Here is an 18022-nt window from a genome sequence, read left to right as displayed (position 1 = left end):
TGAACTGAAATGCATCAAATCTGGATAACACAATGTCTCTTGCGTCCATAGACTATAACAAACAAAAAAATCAGCCATCTTGGATTGAACTTGCAGTTTTGAACCCGTTCTGGCCGCTTACACTCTCCATTTCATCAAACTCATCTTAAAGTTTTTGATGTTGAAACTTGGTGGGTTTGCTCATAAGGCATGGGGGATCTAAAGTTATCAAAATCCTGACGTTTCGTGCATGCTGAAGGGGCGTGGCCAGATCTTAAACTTTGACTGTTTGTTAAAAACAATGTTAAAATTATGACAACTCCAACAAAGAAAGTCGCAGAGGCTCAAAACCTGCAGTGACTGATCCTCATCTGGTCCCAAACAAAACTCAGTGGTAAAATGGTGACATTTGACCCAAGCCCAGCCTCGTGACAACAGAAAATGTAACATTTTGCTTTGAAAGGTCCTAATTTGACCCTCTAATCAACATGATACACCTTTGAAGCGTCAGACATGATGGGTATTAATCAAACACCTAAAAGATGTTTATACACATATTTGTTGAGCATGGCCTAAGTCAAACACAATGCCGTCTAGACGCAGTAAAATGGGAAGCCCCGAGCCATGCTTTGACTGAGGATTATGAAATTTGGTACACATATGTAATTTCTTAAGATCTACAAAAAAGTCTCTTGAAACCATGGTCCAAACCTCACAGGAAGTCGGCCATTTTGGTCCAAAGCCGCCATTTACTTATGGTATAGCTAACCAAACTCATACTAGAGCCTTCCACTTACAGACTGATGGAATTGGGAATCAAAAAGTTGATCAAAGAAAATTTTACCTTGTGTCGAATTCTTGCTTAAAAAAATAAAATAAAATCATAATCACCCATCAAAAAGAATGATTTATAAACCCAAATCAAAGACATCCACACTGAGACACAGTAAATCAAAGACTTCTCCTTTCTGAATATCCCTCATTAGTCTAAACAATCCCTTGTAGCTATTAAAAGCACATGTAGCTTCATGGTTGTAATTTCTTTATAGAAAAGAAAAAAATAATTACACATCGTAAACACATCCTTTATCTACTGTGACATAATAGACAAGTGATGTTTTGCAAAATCTAATTTTTTTTCAAGTACTTTATAGAAGATGCGAGAGGGAAAATCGACAGCACTTCCGTCCTGTGTTGAATATAATATGGCACAAGTTTTAACGTGGGGGGAATGGGTAACGGGAGAAAAAACTTTTTTTTTTAATAGGTGTATTATAAACATTATGCTACAAAAGTTTCTACTAACAAAGACCACATGAACCTGAGAAATGTCATAGGTAAAGCAAGGCAGGATCTAGAACTGGAAGAAAGTGAACTAAAAGCACTGCGTTAAGTATAAAAAAAAAAGACCAGAAACCACTGTTAAATACTCGCCCCATTCCCCTTTTTTTAGCTTCACATTTCTATCTTATGCATATGACTTCCTTAAAATATTACGTTTCTACAAAATGTACATTCTGTTGCTGATATTCATGGTTAAACCCATAAAACTGTACATATCTGTATACATAGCTAACAGTGATTGTTGTGGTCAACAGTAAAAACACTGAGGTTTCAGGCAGACCAACAAGCTTACATGAAACATGACTGATTAAAAACACACACTCACACTCACACTCACACAAAAAGAGCAAAACTTAACATAAGAAGCCCTTAGAAATGTCTCAAATCTGCATTCTTTAAACATTCTGCTTATTGAAATTGATAAACCAAAGCTTGTGACTTAAAAGAGTTTGACACTGAACTACACGAAAAAGGTAGAGATGCTCCGAGAAATCAAGGTGACCGGAATCCACACGCTGATCTTTTTTCTGTGAACACACCGTTAGTAAGAGTTGTTGAAAACAACACTCTTCGGTGTGCAGGTCATTGCTGAGTGACGAAGACAGAGTTAAGAAGACGAGAGCTATAAACGGTGAGTGAGGTGTTTGAAAATCAAGTCAGAGGAAGCACAAAAGTTCAAGAGACTCATTTAAGCGAAAACGTATCGTCTACATGTCGTCAGATGAGCGTCGGGCTGCGGTGGAGCGAGAGAGAGCAAGATTTTCTGGAAACAATTTAAGGCTGCATTCTCATAGGCGTGAAACACATTGTTGTGTCTGTGTTAGTGGGGATGGGATCGATGCTAAATATCGATACTAAGTCAATATCAGTATCACATCGACTCTACCATGATAAAATCGATACTTTAGTTTCAGATTCTCTTGAAATTTGATTTCTGTATTGTAGTTTTTCAATTCTAAAGTAAAAGATTTTCTCTCAAATTATAATCTCTTGCAGTTTGTTTATTTAGAAAACAAAGTAATACATTTGTTCTGTTCTTCCATTGTTTCTGTTTGTTATGTAAATATGTCATTCAAGTATTTTAAACACTTATAAACTTTATCAAAAATAATTTAGTCCTAAGTTTAAGCAAAAATAATTCAAAGGAAAAAATCTAAAATTCATAAAGGTCAGAATTTGATTATATATATATATATATATATATATATATATATATATATATATATATATATATATATATATATATATATATATATATAAAATACCTAGTAAGGTATTATATACCTTATGTAGATATTGTATTGGCATCTATATCTGCAATTTTGAAATGAGATTTGTGTTTTTCTAAAACAAAAACTGTTAACAAACACAACTGACTTCTTGTTTCATAAATTTACTCGGGTTTTAGGGATGTGATGGTGAATTACGACGCTTTCGTCAACAACCGATAACGTTTTTGTGTTTATCAGTTCTTAACTGATAAAAACCTTCTTGCAGTAACATTGGCCACTTCTTATGTAAGAGCAACATTACCCTTTTCAGCCTTCCGACTTTTTTGTGATGGAATAATTCGGATTTGTAAAAGTTGGCATTTTGGAAGACAAGAATATACCTTCTCTCAGAAGGAGCCCGTTGTTTCAGGTCATGCTAACCGAGATAATACAAGAAGCTAAAGGAATTTTAAAGTTAAACTTCCTGTTTTAAAGCAACTGCTCTCTCACACACATGGTGTGACGTCGCCTCTGACATAAATAGCTTATAAGCAGGGACTGTAGAATAAGGTATATTATACCTAATAAAGAGAGAGTGACAAAAACTGAAGATCAGACATCGGCCACTGTTTTCTGATCGGAGCATCTTTACCAAAGAGAGGCAACTTCGAACCCGCTAAGACACAAAAATATAGTTAATGATTCCAAAACCATCCAGCTCAGTTAAAAAAAAACAAAAATAGATAACATTATTCCTGGCAATGACACTGACAGAGTCTGTGAAAATGTCTGTCTGCACAGCGCGGCATCCTTCAGGCAGATGATATACTTTTAGGCAGATAAGTAGGGAATGAAAATAATGCAACAGTACAGACAAAAGCAAAGAAATTCTCTTCTGGAGTATGAAGAATGTTTCATGTTTGCTTTTTGTTTTTCTCAGTATACGAATCCTTTCTCATTAGGTAGAAATTCGACAGTAATAATATAATAATAATAATAATAATAATAATAATAATAATAATAATAATAATAAAAACATTCTCCATCTTTGGGGATCCAAAAATCAGGATCAAAACATTTCAGCTCCATTAAAAAAAAGGGGGGAAAAAAGTCGTCCTTGTGTGAACGTGTGTGATGCAACGTAAACACTACAGGGATCATTCTTGCTTTGGGATTTCTTAGAAGTCAGAGTTTGTTTATTAGACTTGAACAGCTTTTTATTCGCTGATGAGGGGGGGCGATGAGGTAATGCGTCAGCGATGCACGGCGCACTTCTTTTTTTTTCCTTCCCTCCGCCCCCCTGCTCTAGAAGTCGCGTTGAAGTCGTAACATCGAAAAGTGCCCCCTCTCCTCCAGAAGGAGTCTAGTGTAACATGTAACCCCTGCGTGGCCCCATGAGTCGCTGGCTCTTTCTGGGCTTATTGCTCACAGGTCTGATAGAGAATCACGGCTCCTCTGTTTACAGTTTGCCTTGTTTCAGCCGCTCTATGTGGTGGCAGAGCTTCAGAGCCGGCCCCAGTTTCAGACCCATGTACTTCATGATCATGTCGCTCCGTAGAAGCATCAAGGCCTTTCCGTCGATCTCCTACGGAAACAAACAGAGAGGCTCATTACCGATGAAGACGAACCGTCACGCAGACTCCCAGAGTTTCTTTCTGTCAACTTACATGTTTTCTGAATAGTTCTGCGTGAGGCGCCAACGCCGTGGGGTCGGCGTCCCGGACGAACTGCATCACCTCCTCAATGGACCAGGAGGAAGGGTTTTTACTGGGCAGCTGCACATTCTCTCGATCCATCGATTCGGAACCGGTGGTGGAGCTAGCTGCTGCCGAAGAACACACACACACACACACACACACACACACACATGCACACACATGCACACACAGAGTACATGTAGCGTTCTTGCGGAACAACGTCTAAACAAATTTTGCTGGGCGTTTAATTACCCCAGAAATTATTGGGATGAACGACAATATCATTTGTTAACGACTAGCATAAAAATGGCATAATAGTGCAAGTGCAAACTCGCAAAGATCAATAAACTAATTTCTGAAGAACATTTAACACAGGAACCAGAAGAAAATGTTAAATAATCAAAATAAATAAGCAAACCAAAAACAAATAAGATGGTTTCTGAAGTGTCTGTAAACAAACATTTTCTTTAGCGATAATGGATTCTGTGTTTGCCGCTGCGCTTCCACTGCAAACGTGTGCAAATCTTTGTGCTCTGCTAATGTGGGGGGAAAAAAACTAAACACAAATTTGCAATTGTTGTGTTTCCATTAAATAACAAGTGAAATTAAAATCTTGCATAAGTAAGTAAGCTTGTTTATTAAAAATCATGGCAGTGACAATACGTACGTAGTGTTTTGGGGAAATCTGAGATTTTCCAGAAGAATTATGGATTCAACATGTTTGAATGACACGCAACGTTTTATGAACGGATGCTGTGAGAGCTCTGGTGGAGCTGCTGCACATTATCCATAAAAAACCAAAAACATAATCAACTATCCAACACTTCCTGTCATCTTCTTCATCGTCTCTGTCAGTAGCAACATCCGGCTGTTGATCCCATGACTCGTGTCACGAAAAAAGTGTTTCCATTGCAGTTTTACTAAATACATCTATGTCTATATGGCTGAAAAATTACTTAATCATCTTGTTAAAAAAACTTTTTTTTTTAAATTGTCATGTTTCCATTAGGCAAATTTATTTTCACAATTTCAATTTGCACAATTTTAACGGAAACATGGCTACTGTCTACCATTTTGGCCTTTTTGTATTTTGTTGATTAAACATCTCAGTGATTGTGGACTGTCGCGCCCCGTGTGCTGGATTCCCCCCCATTGTTGGTGCCGTTTGTCGCTTCCTGCGTGTTGAGCCCGTTACTAAGGAAACGAGGAGGGGAGAAGCAACTTGATGCACCGGAGTGAAGCGTTTTGTCGTCAAGTCTCTTTGGTAGAAAGAGAGAGACAGACGCGACGAAAACAAACAAGAACGCACCTGAAAACGATCGCCTTCACTTGAATTATTAATGCGATCTATTGATTTACTGCTTATCGCGACACGTCTACGTGTAAAGCAGCGACGGGACTCGTGGCGTACCTTCGACTCGTCTGAGAGGCTGCGTCGAGCTGAGCTCTGCCGAGTTAGATGAGTGGCGGCGCATCGCGGCACTGCCGCTGTGATGGTAGAGGCTGCTGGCCTGAGGGTGGTACTCGGAGGAGCTCCGCGCCATTTGGGGTCGTGGGGTCATGGAGTTGGAAGCTGAGTCCATGTATCGCTGCTCCTTGATGTGGCCGTTCTCTTCGTGCGGCAGAGTCTCTGCTGAAAGGGGGGAAAACATAAAGAGGTTTTCAAAACCGTCGGCCTTTTCACGGTGTTTGGTTTCAGTCCGCGCGCTTCTAATCCTCAAACTACACGCAAAGGCAGATCTGCTCCCGAAATAGAGCTACTGAGCAAAAACAGCAGCTCTCTGCGCTGACACTTTGCAGACGCTGAAACGAGGTATGACACACGCATTTATGGGGGAATCTATATTTAGGTAAATTATAGACAGAGTAAATACCAGAGCTGTTTGCGTCACATAGGTTGTGTGGGGAGAAAAAAAAAAGTGTCTGGCGAAATGTTACTGCAGAAGAAAACAGGAGATCTTTCACTTGACCTGTCCTGATCAGTGATCAGCTGGGAAGCCTGTCGCAGTAAGCAGTTCCTCTCATGATAAATTAAAATGAGCTCAATAATTTCTCCTCCCTGATGATTCATATTTTTTGAAGAGCTATTTTGTTTACACAGATTTTAGTTATTGTTTGGGTTGTGTGTGGTTTTTATGTTTTGGTTCTGGTAGTCATGTTTTATTTTGGACATATAAAATGTCTTTCAGTTACAGTGTGGAGTATTCTGTACAAAATGAAAGTTTATTGGTCTCTGAGAGGACAAGCTTGATTACGCCGTTATCAATATGTTAATTGAAAATGGTCTGCAAATGATAATATCGGTTATCGCAATAATTAGTGGGACAATTTATAGTCCAGCATAATTTGATATCTTGACAGGGTAATGCGCCTGAACCTAAAACTCTACCAGCTCACAGTGATAACAACAATCTTCGGTGTAGAAGTCCTAAGTAAAAAAACTCAAAAGTTGGCTATTTTCAGAATCAGCTTGTTTTTTTTTTTATATTGCCGATACCGATACTTAAGTATGATATCGTCAAACTTCTGGCATTGAGGAGTTAATGTGTGTGTGTGTGTGTCTTTTTTTTTTTTGTTTGTTTTTTTTTTATTTGTGGAATTATTTTGTTAAAACCTAAGACACAATTTAGATAGTTTATAGGTGTCTACAAAATACTTCAGTGACATGTTTACATGATAAGTAGAAACAATAGAAAAACAAATAACATTTTTGTGCTTTTTTTTTCAAAATAAAGTGCAAAAAACTATCGTTTGAGAGAAAATTCAAGCAAAGTCTTTTTTACGGTAGATTTGGAAAACTGCAATACAAAAATAAAATAAAAACTTCAAGAGAGGTCGTGAAAGAAAAGTAGAAATCTTACCATGCTAGTATCGATATGATACAACAATATTTTGAATCAATCTGCCCCTCTCTAGTTTTCCTACTAACAGGAGGGCTGAACATATTCAAGAAAGTTGCTCAGTTTAATCATTTTGATCTTCCAACCTGAACATGGTGAAAGGCTGACAGGCTTTTAAATTAATAAGCTGGAAATGCCAGAAGTTTTTTTTTTTCATAATGATTTTTATTTACCCATTCTTTGTTAATGAAAATAAAAAACTGAAATATTTTTCAATGGTGAGAATTGGCTGCATCAGCTGGACTTACAGCAATCTGCTTTTTGAATTCAGTGCAGAAATACAGCAAACGGAAAATGTTTGCAACATTTGCTGGATTTCCTCTAGGCTTTTTATAGAGTGAAATAAAAATAAAAAAAATTAGAAATATGAGCGCTACCTTCAGATGGGTGAGCCTCGGCTCGTAAATGTTTGGGGGAGAGAGGGGCGGCGTACGGAGGAGAGACCCCCGAGAGGCTGCGTTTACCACCCCGGGCCAGAGAGGGAACATCAAGCGCCTCTTCTTTCACTGGAAGACAAAACATTTAGAAAAAACTCATTTTATGAACAGTACAAGACCGCTGCGTGCAGCTCGGCCGATTAATTTACCAGACTTGTTTCTGTCGTAGGCGGTGTAGTGGCTGAACGGCTGGCTGCTGAACAGGTTGTCGCACTGAAGGTGACGGCACATGCTCTCTAGGAAGCGTAACACGAAGGAAGCACTGGAGGCGGACGGCAGTTTGATCACACGGACACCGCCGTCTGTTCTCACTTTGAAGACATTTTCATGTTAAACTCATTAAATATGCTCTTTTTTTCCTCCCCATGATACAAAACCTTATCTGTGTTTTTTACCTTTGACAGCTTCGCCTCCCCCCGAGTCACTCTGCAGAGCGCTGAGGAGGACTTTTGGCTGGTAGGCGCAGTCTATACATGACTGGACCACTTGTTGGAGCACGGCGTTCACTGGCCCCGGCCCAAAGTGGTCCGGAAGGCGCTGCATCTGCTTCCTGTCCAAGTGGGGGCCGCAGTTCCCGTGCTTATTCACGTACACGCACACTGAGGGCGGGACAGGAACACAAAGAGGTGCATTGAACGGATCGGGACCGGCTGAGCGGAGTCTCTAAGTCGAAGCCGAACGTCCAGCAGCGCCGCCGGGAAGCAAACGACGGTGGAGCCGTACCTGTTGAAACCACCGAGTTGAGGCAGGGAGGGTTTTCTTGTGGAACCTGGATGCTTGGCAGCTGCGTCGGGTTCTGCAGAAGCTTGGACTTTCGCTACAGAAACAGTAGAAATGCTTTAGAATTCCAATAAATTGTTGGAACTGCAGAACAGGGTATCTAGAAATCTCAGAAAGACACATTTGAGACTTTTTAATGCCACTATGAATGAAATTTAAGAAATTTAAGACCGAAATATGAGGTGACAGCCTGAAGTGCCGTTTTATTGTTGTCTGCAAAATTTTGCGCTTGTACGACACAAGAAAAACATGAAACTTTTGATGTTGTCGCCGCATTGTGTTTCATCCGGAGTGGTGAAACATATAGGAGGTGATTGGGGGATCCTGATGTATCACAATAAAGGATAGCAAATTTTTTAAAAATTCATTAGTCTCTTGTTCTCCTCACACTGCATGTGGCTCTCCAGAGCTGTAACACACGTTGTGATCTAGCTTAAAAGTTGTTTTATTGCACAGAATGCATCTGTCTTCATGTGGATTGGCAACAGAAATGAGCGAGAGTCAGAAACAAACATCGTTGATCAATAAATTTAAGCCTAAAAGAGTCGACACACGGATGGTGACGTTGCTCCCTCTTTGTTCATTTCCTATGGATCTTGCAAGACGAAGTGACAGCTTCCAGGCTGTCACCTCAGGCTGGCAGCTGAGGTGACAGCCTGAAGTGCCGTTTTATTGTTGTCTGCAAAATTTTGCGCTTGTACGACACAAGAAAAACATGAAACTTTTGATGTTGTCGCCGCATTGTGTTTCATCCGGAGTGGTGGGCCGCACCCCGTGTGTCAAGCCCATCATCCATGACAGAGTGACACGCAATAAAGCTGCCTAGCTAGTTAGCAATGGTATATTAGCAGCTAGTTAGCGGTAGCCTCATACGCCTTGAGTTACAGAACGAAATAAAGTTTGTGCGCAATTCAAACTTTTGTCTTTTGCCTGACGTGGGGGGGAGGGGAATAAATACATTTATAAAAATAAATACTTTCATGATAAAATTTAAGACCTGAAATTAACATATTTAACTTAAATTAAGACAACAAATAAAGAACTTAAAACATTTTAAAGCTTTAATTTTAGATGCATACATTTAAACCCTGAAGAAGCAGCGTAAAGTCAGATGAGGTGATGCTATTCCAGGTTTGCTCACCTTACTTCCTGATTTGGGGCCTCTTTTCTTGTGAACCCGGGGCATCAGCGGCGTGTCGTCAGGAACGGCTCCGTTGTGGGAAGCCGCGGCCTCCGCCACGGCTTTGAGCAGAGCGAGCGTCTCGCTCTTGGGCCGACGGCCTCTCACCCCCTTCCTCACGGGCAGCGCGGGCAGAGTGGGGTATCTGTAGGGCAACTGCATGGAGCGCCTGCTGGGTTTGGAGGGAGACGACGGCAGGATCTGCAGGTTCTTCGGAAGAGTAACTGAAAGCACAGCGGAGAGAGGACGAACATGAGGTGAGAGGACGAACACGAAGAGAAAGGACGAACGAGGAGAGAGGACAACGCTTCTGTCACATTTCAATTTATCTCTCGGTTTTGATCAAAACACACACAAAAAAAATCAAATTTTCAATCAATATCAGATTTACTAAACATTGTAGAGAAAAAAAACAAATGTACTTTTTTCAGTTTTAGAAGAATATATCTTTTTAACAATAGGCCTAAATTTTCATTTGATAAACCTACAAATTAATCTAAGTTCATATTTAGTTTGTCAGATTTTGAACCTGTTTTGGACATAGTTTGGAACTGTGCTGTTGTGAAGCTCTGAAAACTTAAAGCTAGTTATATTAAGAAATTATCTGGAAACAAAAATAGACGACCAAAAATTCATTTTGCAATTTTTTTCCACCAAACAGTTCTGAGAGTGAGTTAAAATAACATTTCTGTTGTTGTCCACTCCAAGCCTGTGGCTTATTCCTGAGCAGAACGTTGGAACAGAAACATTAAACCCTTCAGTGAGTATCGTAAATCTCGATGTATTTTGTCGGAGAGTCTTCTGCTCTCTCTACCCACTCAGTCTGAGACGCGGCGTAACAGACACAGGACAGACCTGCCTTAATGTAAACGGGTGAAATGTGAAGCACATAAATTGTCCTCCTGCTCCGTCCCACCCAGACAGCCACACTAACACACTGACAGAAAACGCTGCGCCGTTTCTGCACATCAATTCTCTCGGCTCTGTTCTCACCATATGCCTTCCTGCATTTTATCCACAAACTTTCCAAGAGATCCAAAAGGAAATCTGGACCTTCAAACTCAGACAGACTTATTTGAAACTTGAGGCAGTGAAAAAAATACAAAAAAATACTTATCCAGAGCAAACAGATGGTGTATGAAAATATATCACATCACCTCTTTTGAAGAGCAAATCTGACACGGTGAAAGCAGCCATCTTGTTTGCCTGTTCTCTATTCAGACAAGACGCATTTAAAAAAATGAAGCTCTGCTGTTTTTTCAACCATTTACCAACATAAATCAATACATTTTGACATTACATGGGTGGGATTGTTAAACTGTTCAATGTAAACAGCATTCTCAGTTTCTACAGGTAATTTATTCCAGACTTGTACTTTTTCGGTAGGTCAATGCTAAAATTGTTGGTAATTTTCAGAAATCTTCAACCATGCATTTGCTTAGCAAATATGAAAAAAATAAAGGAAAATTCTTTGAAGTACAATTTGTGACCTTTTTTCTGCACAATAAACAACTCTGACCCAAACGAAGAACCTTCTGGAACCTCACAAGTAAACGTCAACAAAGGTTTTTCCACAAACCATATGTTTGTTTATGTTAACATTTTATTTGGAATGTAATAAAATGTAACAATTTACTTCTAAATTGTTGAGCAGCTTTTTATAATGTTTCCACTGGTGTTTTCTTTTTTTTTTTTAATTCAAAAGTATTTCAGTTTTTTGTAGCACTAAAGACAGGACCAGTTCAACTTGATTTGATGCTCAAAAAGTCCCCAAAAAATTCTGAAGCTGCCTTTTTTTTTATTCTTGAAAGAGTCAAAAACAAAAATACTGAAGTGAAAACAGTTAGAAATCAGAGTCTGATGTGTCACAAAAAGCTACAAAAGCACATTTAATAAAACGTAAATGACTTAAAAGGCAGAATAAAATGGGGAAATGAATAAGTTTCCCACACTTTCCCAGACATTTAAAGGACTGTAAAGGAACGTTTAAGTTGCTGCGCTGCAACTTGACGGGGAGGATTAAATCAAACACTGTTTACAAACAACCACTCCTTCCCACAACCCTAACATCTGACGCAAATATCTGCTGCCACCTAGAGTCCAACACTTACCACTGTTGCCTGGTGGCTGGAGGCTGTGCTTGGTGAGGGAGCACCAGCCCACGGGGAAGATGTCCCTGGAGTCGTACTTGCACCAGTAATCAAAGGCCCCCCTCCAGCCGTCGAACATGATAAACACCTCGTCGCCTCTCACTTCTCCGATGGTGGCGGGGCAGATGAGGTACGGGTTCTTCTTGTCCACCGCCTCCAGCTTCATGCCTGGCTTGAAGCCGTTTTGAGGAGGTCTCAGAGGTTCCTAAGGAACAAAATTAATATGTTTAAAATGTCGGCACGCTGCTGTGATTTTGGAGTTTTTAAGGAGTCGGTACAAACCGTTTTGAAGGCTGTCACCGGTGCCATCTCTGCTCCGTTCAGGGTTCTCAACAGGAACATGGGCCAGGAGGAGGCATTCATACGAAATCCTGCGGGAGAGAAGAAGAAACTAAGACCCGAGCAGCTGCAGGACGCTCTTGTCTGAGGTTCAGCGATGTGTCGCAGTGTCGGGCTTACCCAGCGGCGGCTGCAGCATGTCTCCGTTCTTTTCGCAGGTGCCGATAGGCTGGATGTCGGACGAGTCCACCAGCCTCCAGAAGTCGTTGCTGTTGTCGCTCCCGTCCAGGCGGAGACGGAGACGAACACCGGTTAAGCCCATCACCGTGGCGATACAAACCGAGGTGGAATTGCGAGGGTCGTGAGCCTCGAGCTTCATGCCCACTTTGAAGTCGTTGGAGGGAGGGACTCTAGCCTGCAGACACAGTGTGATAGGTTTACAACACTTATGCCTCAGGCAGAAGAAGCACAGTTTAGGTTAACGTACAAAGTCACCTAAAAAAGACCTAGATACATCATACATCATTGTCATATGTTAGTATTTTAAGTAAGTGTAATATAACTTTGATAACATATTTTTGTGTTTTTCAAGCCAGACCTGGTTAAATATTTTCTTTTAGTAAATGTAAAAACAAAGTAAAACTGGACGTTTGGGGACTAAACCTTATACATCAGCTCCCTGTAGCTTAGATTTTAAAATACTTTTTAGTTTATAAAACACTGAATGGCTTAGCACCACAATACACTAACCCTCCAGCAGTCAATTTGACCTCACAAGCTTTTGACACAGGCGTCACACTGATCCTGTGTGCGCTTTTATAAGGGTTTTTTTTTGTGTGGTTTTGGGAACTGACGTTCTGATGGGACAACATCTTGCTTCCCTGTTGTCCGACCGTGACGTCTGCTGCGCTCCTCCTGAGCATTATGCTAACACTTTACTGGAGGATTAAGGATCTGCTGTTATTGCATCAACCTTCCAGACCACTCAGGTGTTCTGGTTCTGGTTCCACTCTGCATCCCCGGAACCAGAACCAAACATGGAGAAGGAGTATATTTGCTTGATGATCTTGGAGCTGGCTTTTGACAAAATGTGATGTTTATTTCTTGTTTCATAATTCATAATTTCTATGCGATGTTTTTTGTGATGTAAAGCACTTTGAACTATCTTGTTCCACAAAAATGTTACACAAATGAACTTGACTCAGCTGTTAGATGTAAGGCTTTGTAAGGCCTTTAAGTCATAGAAGCAATTTTTCTAGACTAAGCTCAATATTTATAGAGACATGAAATAATAACAAAGATCCAAATCGAAAGCCTTCCAAGATGCAAACGTCTAATTTCAGTCTGGATTCATATGGGTCAGCCGTTTCTGTCTTCCGGTGAGACGTTTTAAAGAAAACGTGTTGAAACCGACCTGCTCTGGTGTTGTTTTCCCCCCACTTTGACAACTTATTGTCTTGTATAATCGTCTTGTAGGGAAATGTGTTTACACGACACAAATAAGTAATATCTACTAGCAGCAGATCACATGGCAGGTTTGGTCTGTTATATTTACTATCTCTCACAATTTATCAAAATTACTACAAAGTGGAATAAAAACTAAATGCAATAGTTAACTACACGAGGATGAAATGTTTTCTTTACACGTAAGAAGTGGAGGTGTGAATTTAGTGAAGAGTCAGTCACATCTGCAGCTTTTTAAACTGTCTTGTTTACAGACGGTTGTTTCCAAAGATCAAACTTCAGCTTCAGTAAAGCTTACCTGACGAAAGCAGCCCGCTGGCGCCGGTGTGGACGAGGTTTCCTTCAGGTATTCTTCCCAGCTGAAAGCATCTAGATGAAAAAAGTCAAAGTGCTGACGGTAACAACAGCTGAAAAAACCTGAATGAAACATTTGTAGTCCATGAAAGATTCCACTTCATGGCTTTAACGGATTGGTTCGGATTGAATTCTTAAAATTTAGAAGCTAAGATGCTTCCCCACAGGAAATCCTTTTGAATAAATGACACTTGTATTTCCTTGCTCTTATTTTAATCATGAAAAAATGCACCTGCTGGTTAACATTAAATATATATTAAAAGAAAGGGAAAAAAATATTCAAAAACGCTTCTGCAATTTTATGCCGTATGCTATATGTATTTCTCAGTCAGATTCACGAGAGGGGTGTGTTTTTTCTGTTCATGTTTCGGGTTCATGATTATACAAAAACCGACGCGCCATAACCTGTGCCGAAAAAAACACATCTATTATTAATCTAATGCAAGGAGACGGATGTTTACCACGTCATATTTAAAAGAACTTGACTAAATAAACACATTCAAATGAAGCAAAATGAAGTTGGAAATAAGACAGAGAGAGACATCAAATCTAATAATCAAATGTCAAAACAGTAACATTTACCTTTAGTTGCTGCAGGGGTCGTACCTGGCAGTGGGAGCGGCTTTCCCAGTTTCTCTTTTTTGCCGTCTTTCTGGTCTGAACAGAGAAAGTGCAAAAAGAAATGATGGCTTTATCTGGATGACAACAGTTAGAATAAAACGCGTAAAATATCAATTTCAACGGATTAAACCAATCAGATAATATATAATCCTAAATTTGAAGATTTTGTTGATAAAACAAAAACATACATTCTAATATGTGAAAACATTGATACGAATACAGCACACACAGACAATATTTAGCTCTGAAGTGATTTAAGTGACGCAAAACTACATGATGTCTTAATAGCAGTTGGTGAAATTGTTTCCCACACACTTTAAACTCAACTGAAGCAGCCAGGTAGATGTTTCCCAGCACCTAACGCTTCCAAAACAGCATTTTTAAGCTCAACCCTGGATCTGTAAAACCTCCAGCATACTGTTTACATCAAACAAAAAAGAAAGTCAAATTCTTACCTTTTAGTGGAGTCTTTCCCATGTTGACGGATGAGGATGCCGTTAGGACGATAAACGGCGTGCGGGATGATCACCCAGTTTGTCTGCGAAAATCTAAAAACACAACAGATTAACGTCAGAGATGCTTAATGGTTCAAATCAAATTCATCATCCGAATTTCAAGGTGCACAATGTCGCAACCGCAAACGTTTTGCATAAATGCAATAATGAGAGGTACACTGCGTTGATGTTCATCGTCAACTGGACAAAATATGGTGCAAAAGTGGCATCAGCAAGAACTGGACATCTTTCCAAAATGGATGAAAAGACAGGAGAAAAAATTTCTCAGGAAAAGTCCAAAGAAGCCTTCAGTGAGACTAAATGAGCTACAAGAATGTCTGGCAAACATTGGCTGTTTCACATTACAATAACCTTAAAAAATTATTACAATAATTTAATAAAAATTAAATTTAATTTTCCTCGTATCTCTGGAGTCTTGGTTAAATTTGCAAATAATAATACAAAATCTCATTTGAAGTCTCCTAAAGCTTGTGGGAAAATGTTACGCTATTCCTGGATGTTATGGCCACAAACAGCACATTGGGTAAAAAGAAAAAAAAAGAAAAAAAACCCACACCCACATTGTGAAGCATGGTGGTGGCAGCATGTTGCTTTGAGTTTGAACCATTGCTAATTCCTGTCAATTTCTGATGGAAAAAAAAAAGAACTTAGTATGAACTTATAATAAAGTTTAGAAATAGAGCCCAGAACTGAATCAGAGAGAATATCTCTGATTTGAAATGACCGGAAACTGTAATAAAATAAAATAAAAAAAAAAGAAAGAAAGTGCTTCAACAATGTATTAGTTTATACAATTCAGCCTGCAGTTCAATTAAGTCACACATATCAATTAAGTTAGACATAACTGAAAATACTTAACTTGATGTTATTTATTTTTTTACATCACAAAAACTTGAAATTTCAACACATAAATGTGCCGTTTAGCGGCTACAGTAGTGTGGTTTTCCAGTAACCCACACCCACTGAGACAGGAAGCGTGAAGCGACCGGGGTTTTTTCACGGGCTCCAGAGGCCAGGCCCGTGGGGTGTGCTGGGACAGCCCTCGACTCTGTGTACATTCCCTCAACTTCTCCATGTTTCAGTGAACGCAACTAAGACCAAAAATGTCACAACAATGTCTGCTGAGAATAATAATAATAACAAAAATCTCACAACAAGCTTCTATTGTTTTTTACTTTTGAATTAAAAAAAAGGCTAAATATTTCACGTTGAAGGTAACCAGTATTGATATTTTTTTGAAGTCAAATTCATGTTACTGATATCTAGGTACACTGTTATTACTAATATTAGTAGCTAAAGTTACAACATAACCGAAACATTTCACCACGTAGAAAAGCACTCTTTTGGGTTTGGCATTTCACAATATTTAACTCTCAAACTTGTTGTTCCTTGTCCACCTTCGGAGTGTGTCACCCATCAGCAGCCTGCTAGTGTTTACTTGGTACCAGCCAACGGGGATAAATATCGAGACGGGTTTACTTTCAATTAATTATTGCGCTAACATTTATTTCTGCATTACATTTGTGCTTCTAAAATATGTAGACGACGCCAACATGAACCACTTGCAGGTAATAGTCTGGGCCCAATGTTGACAACTGGAAGCGCTCGGTTGGCTAGCCACGGCTGCTGGCTAATAACTGGGCAGGCTAACCTTAGCCTTAACCTTCTTACAGCAGTTTCTTCCACATCATGAAGCAGAATTACGTGTTTTTGGATTCGACTAGCTCTAAGTTTAAATTTTCTTAAAATATATGTCATTTACTTTAACGAACGAACTTACAAGTGCCGTCTTTTTTTCGACTGAAGATCCACTTTTTTCTATTCGTCAGCTGCCATTTTTCGCAAATGTAGTGTATGCTTACACGCATGTAATTTATGCCGAAGATAGTATTGTAGCGAGGAGGAGTCACGAGACGAGAAACTGGACGACGCTGTACTCAACAAGGGGCTTCTCTACTCCAATAAACACATGTGTTGTTCACGAGCCTGTCCAACCAGAGAAAGGTTTACTCAACTTATCCAATCAGCGTCTAGACTGCGCCGGGCAAACCTTTGGGATGCGATAAATAAATTGGAGTTATTCATCTTTCTTCGATATTTTTTTATACAGGATCTTTGTCATGGATTCTCCTGCTGTGGTTCAAAACAGAAAAAAATGGAAACATGGATGTAAATTGTATTTTGGTAACTTTAACAGCATTTTCGTGAATGAAAAAAATCCTAATAATTGCGCTGCTGAGGAAATACATCACGTGACGTGATGGAAATTACATAACCCGTAAAAGCGTAACAGTTATCTAAATAAAAAAAATCTATATATGTATATATAAACCCCCACACAATAAATTGTAATAATATAAAAAACAATTTTTGTCTTTGGGAAACATTAAGCTTATGGAAAAACGTGTGCTAAACAATCACACTCTGCATAAGAGCACAGTCATTACATTTCAACAGTGAATGTTTGGAAAAGTTTCCACAGGTCACAGTGCAAACTTTCATTAATATAAGAAAGCTAAGCACTTCCAGGTTCATGTGCGTCATCACATGAACCAATCTGCAAATGATTCATAATCCAAGTCCGGTTTCTTTTCAAACTGCCGTGGTTTCCCCACCCACCTTTTTTCCGCAAGAGTTTACATCATCTGCCCTATTAATCAAATTGATAAGTCAAAAATTATCAGTTCAAATCTTTATTATAATAAAAGACAGATTCTGAGAATCATTTCTCAAAAATCTATTACTGTTTGTGGAAATTGACATGAAACACAAACTGACAACAATACAAGTTGCAACAATATCTCTTCTCTTATATGTGCACCACGCTCAGTTAAATCACAGTTTTACAACACAAAAATGTGTTTACTCAATATATTTCTCTACAACTCTATTGTGTTTTCTATAATGTTACCGTTTTCTGCATTTAAAATACCTGTCTGCCTGATTTTCTTTTTAACTACTCTTCTGGCTAATCACCTACTATTTTATTTATTTTTTTATAATAATTGAAGTATTGAATTTAAATTTAATTTAATTGTATTTGAGGTCACCTCTATCATGACTAGCAGCAAAATAATGCAAAAAATCCATGTCAAAAATTTTTATATTTTA

General features: G+C 39.2%; 1 protein-coding gene across 1 annotated transcript; it reads right to left on the bottom strand.

The window, feature by feature from the left end:
* Positions 1–3806: 3806 nt before the first annotated feature.
* Positions 3807–16783, bottom strand: LOC106921337 (Scm polycomb group protein like 2). Its single transcript, XM_014992959.2, has 15 exons — positions 16692–16783; positions 14852–14944; positions 14358–14432; positions 13720–13790; positions 12138–12372; positions 11961–12049; positions 11640–11883; positions 9490–9752; positions 8292–8385; positions 7964–8167; positions 7718–7879; positions 7509–7637; positions 5643–5864; positions 4202–4356; positions 3807–4119 (listed from the first exon to the last, which is right to left on the bottom strand). The coding sequence occupies exons 2-15, from the start codon at positions 14871–14873 to the stop codon at positions 3994–3996; spliced, it is 2091 nt and encodes a 696-aa protein (XP_014848445.1). The 5' UTR covers positions 14874–14944; positions 16692–16783; the 3' UTR covers positions 3807–3993.
* Between the last annotated feature and the right edge of the window lie 1239 nt (positions 16784–18022).

The sequence above is a fragment of the Poecilia mexicana genome, unplaced genomic scaffold (genome assembly GCF_051168715.1).
Source record: "Poecilia mexicana isolate PSO_F unplaced genomic scaffold, ASM5116871v1 scaffold_4, whole genome shotgun sequence".
Lineage (NCBI taxonomy): Eukaryota > Metazoa > Chordata > Actinopteri > Cyprinodontiformes > Poeciliidae > Poecilia > Poecilia mexicana.
Note: the sequence above shows the minus strand (reverse complement) of the source record. Positions and strands in the feature narration are given on the sequence as shown.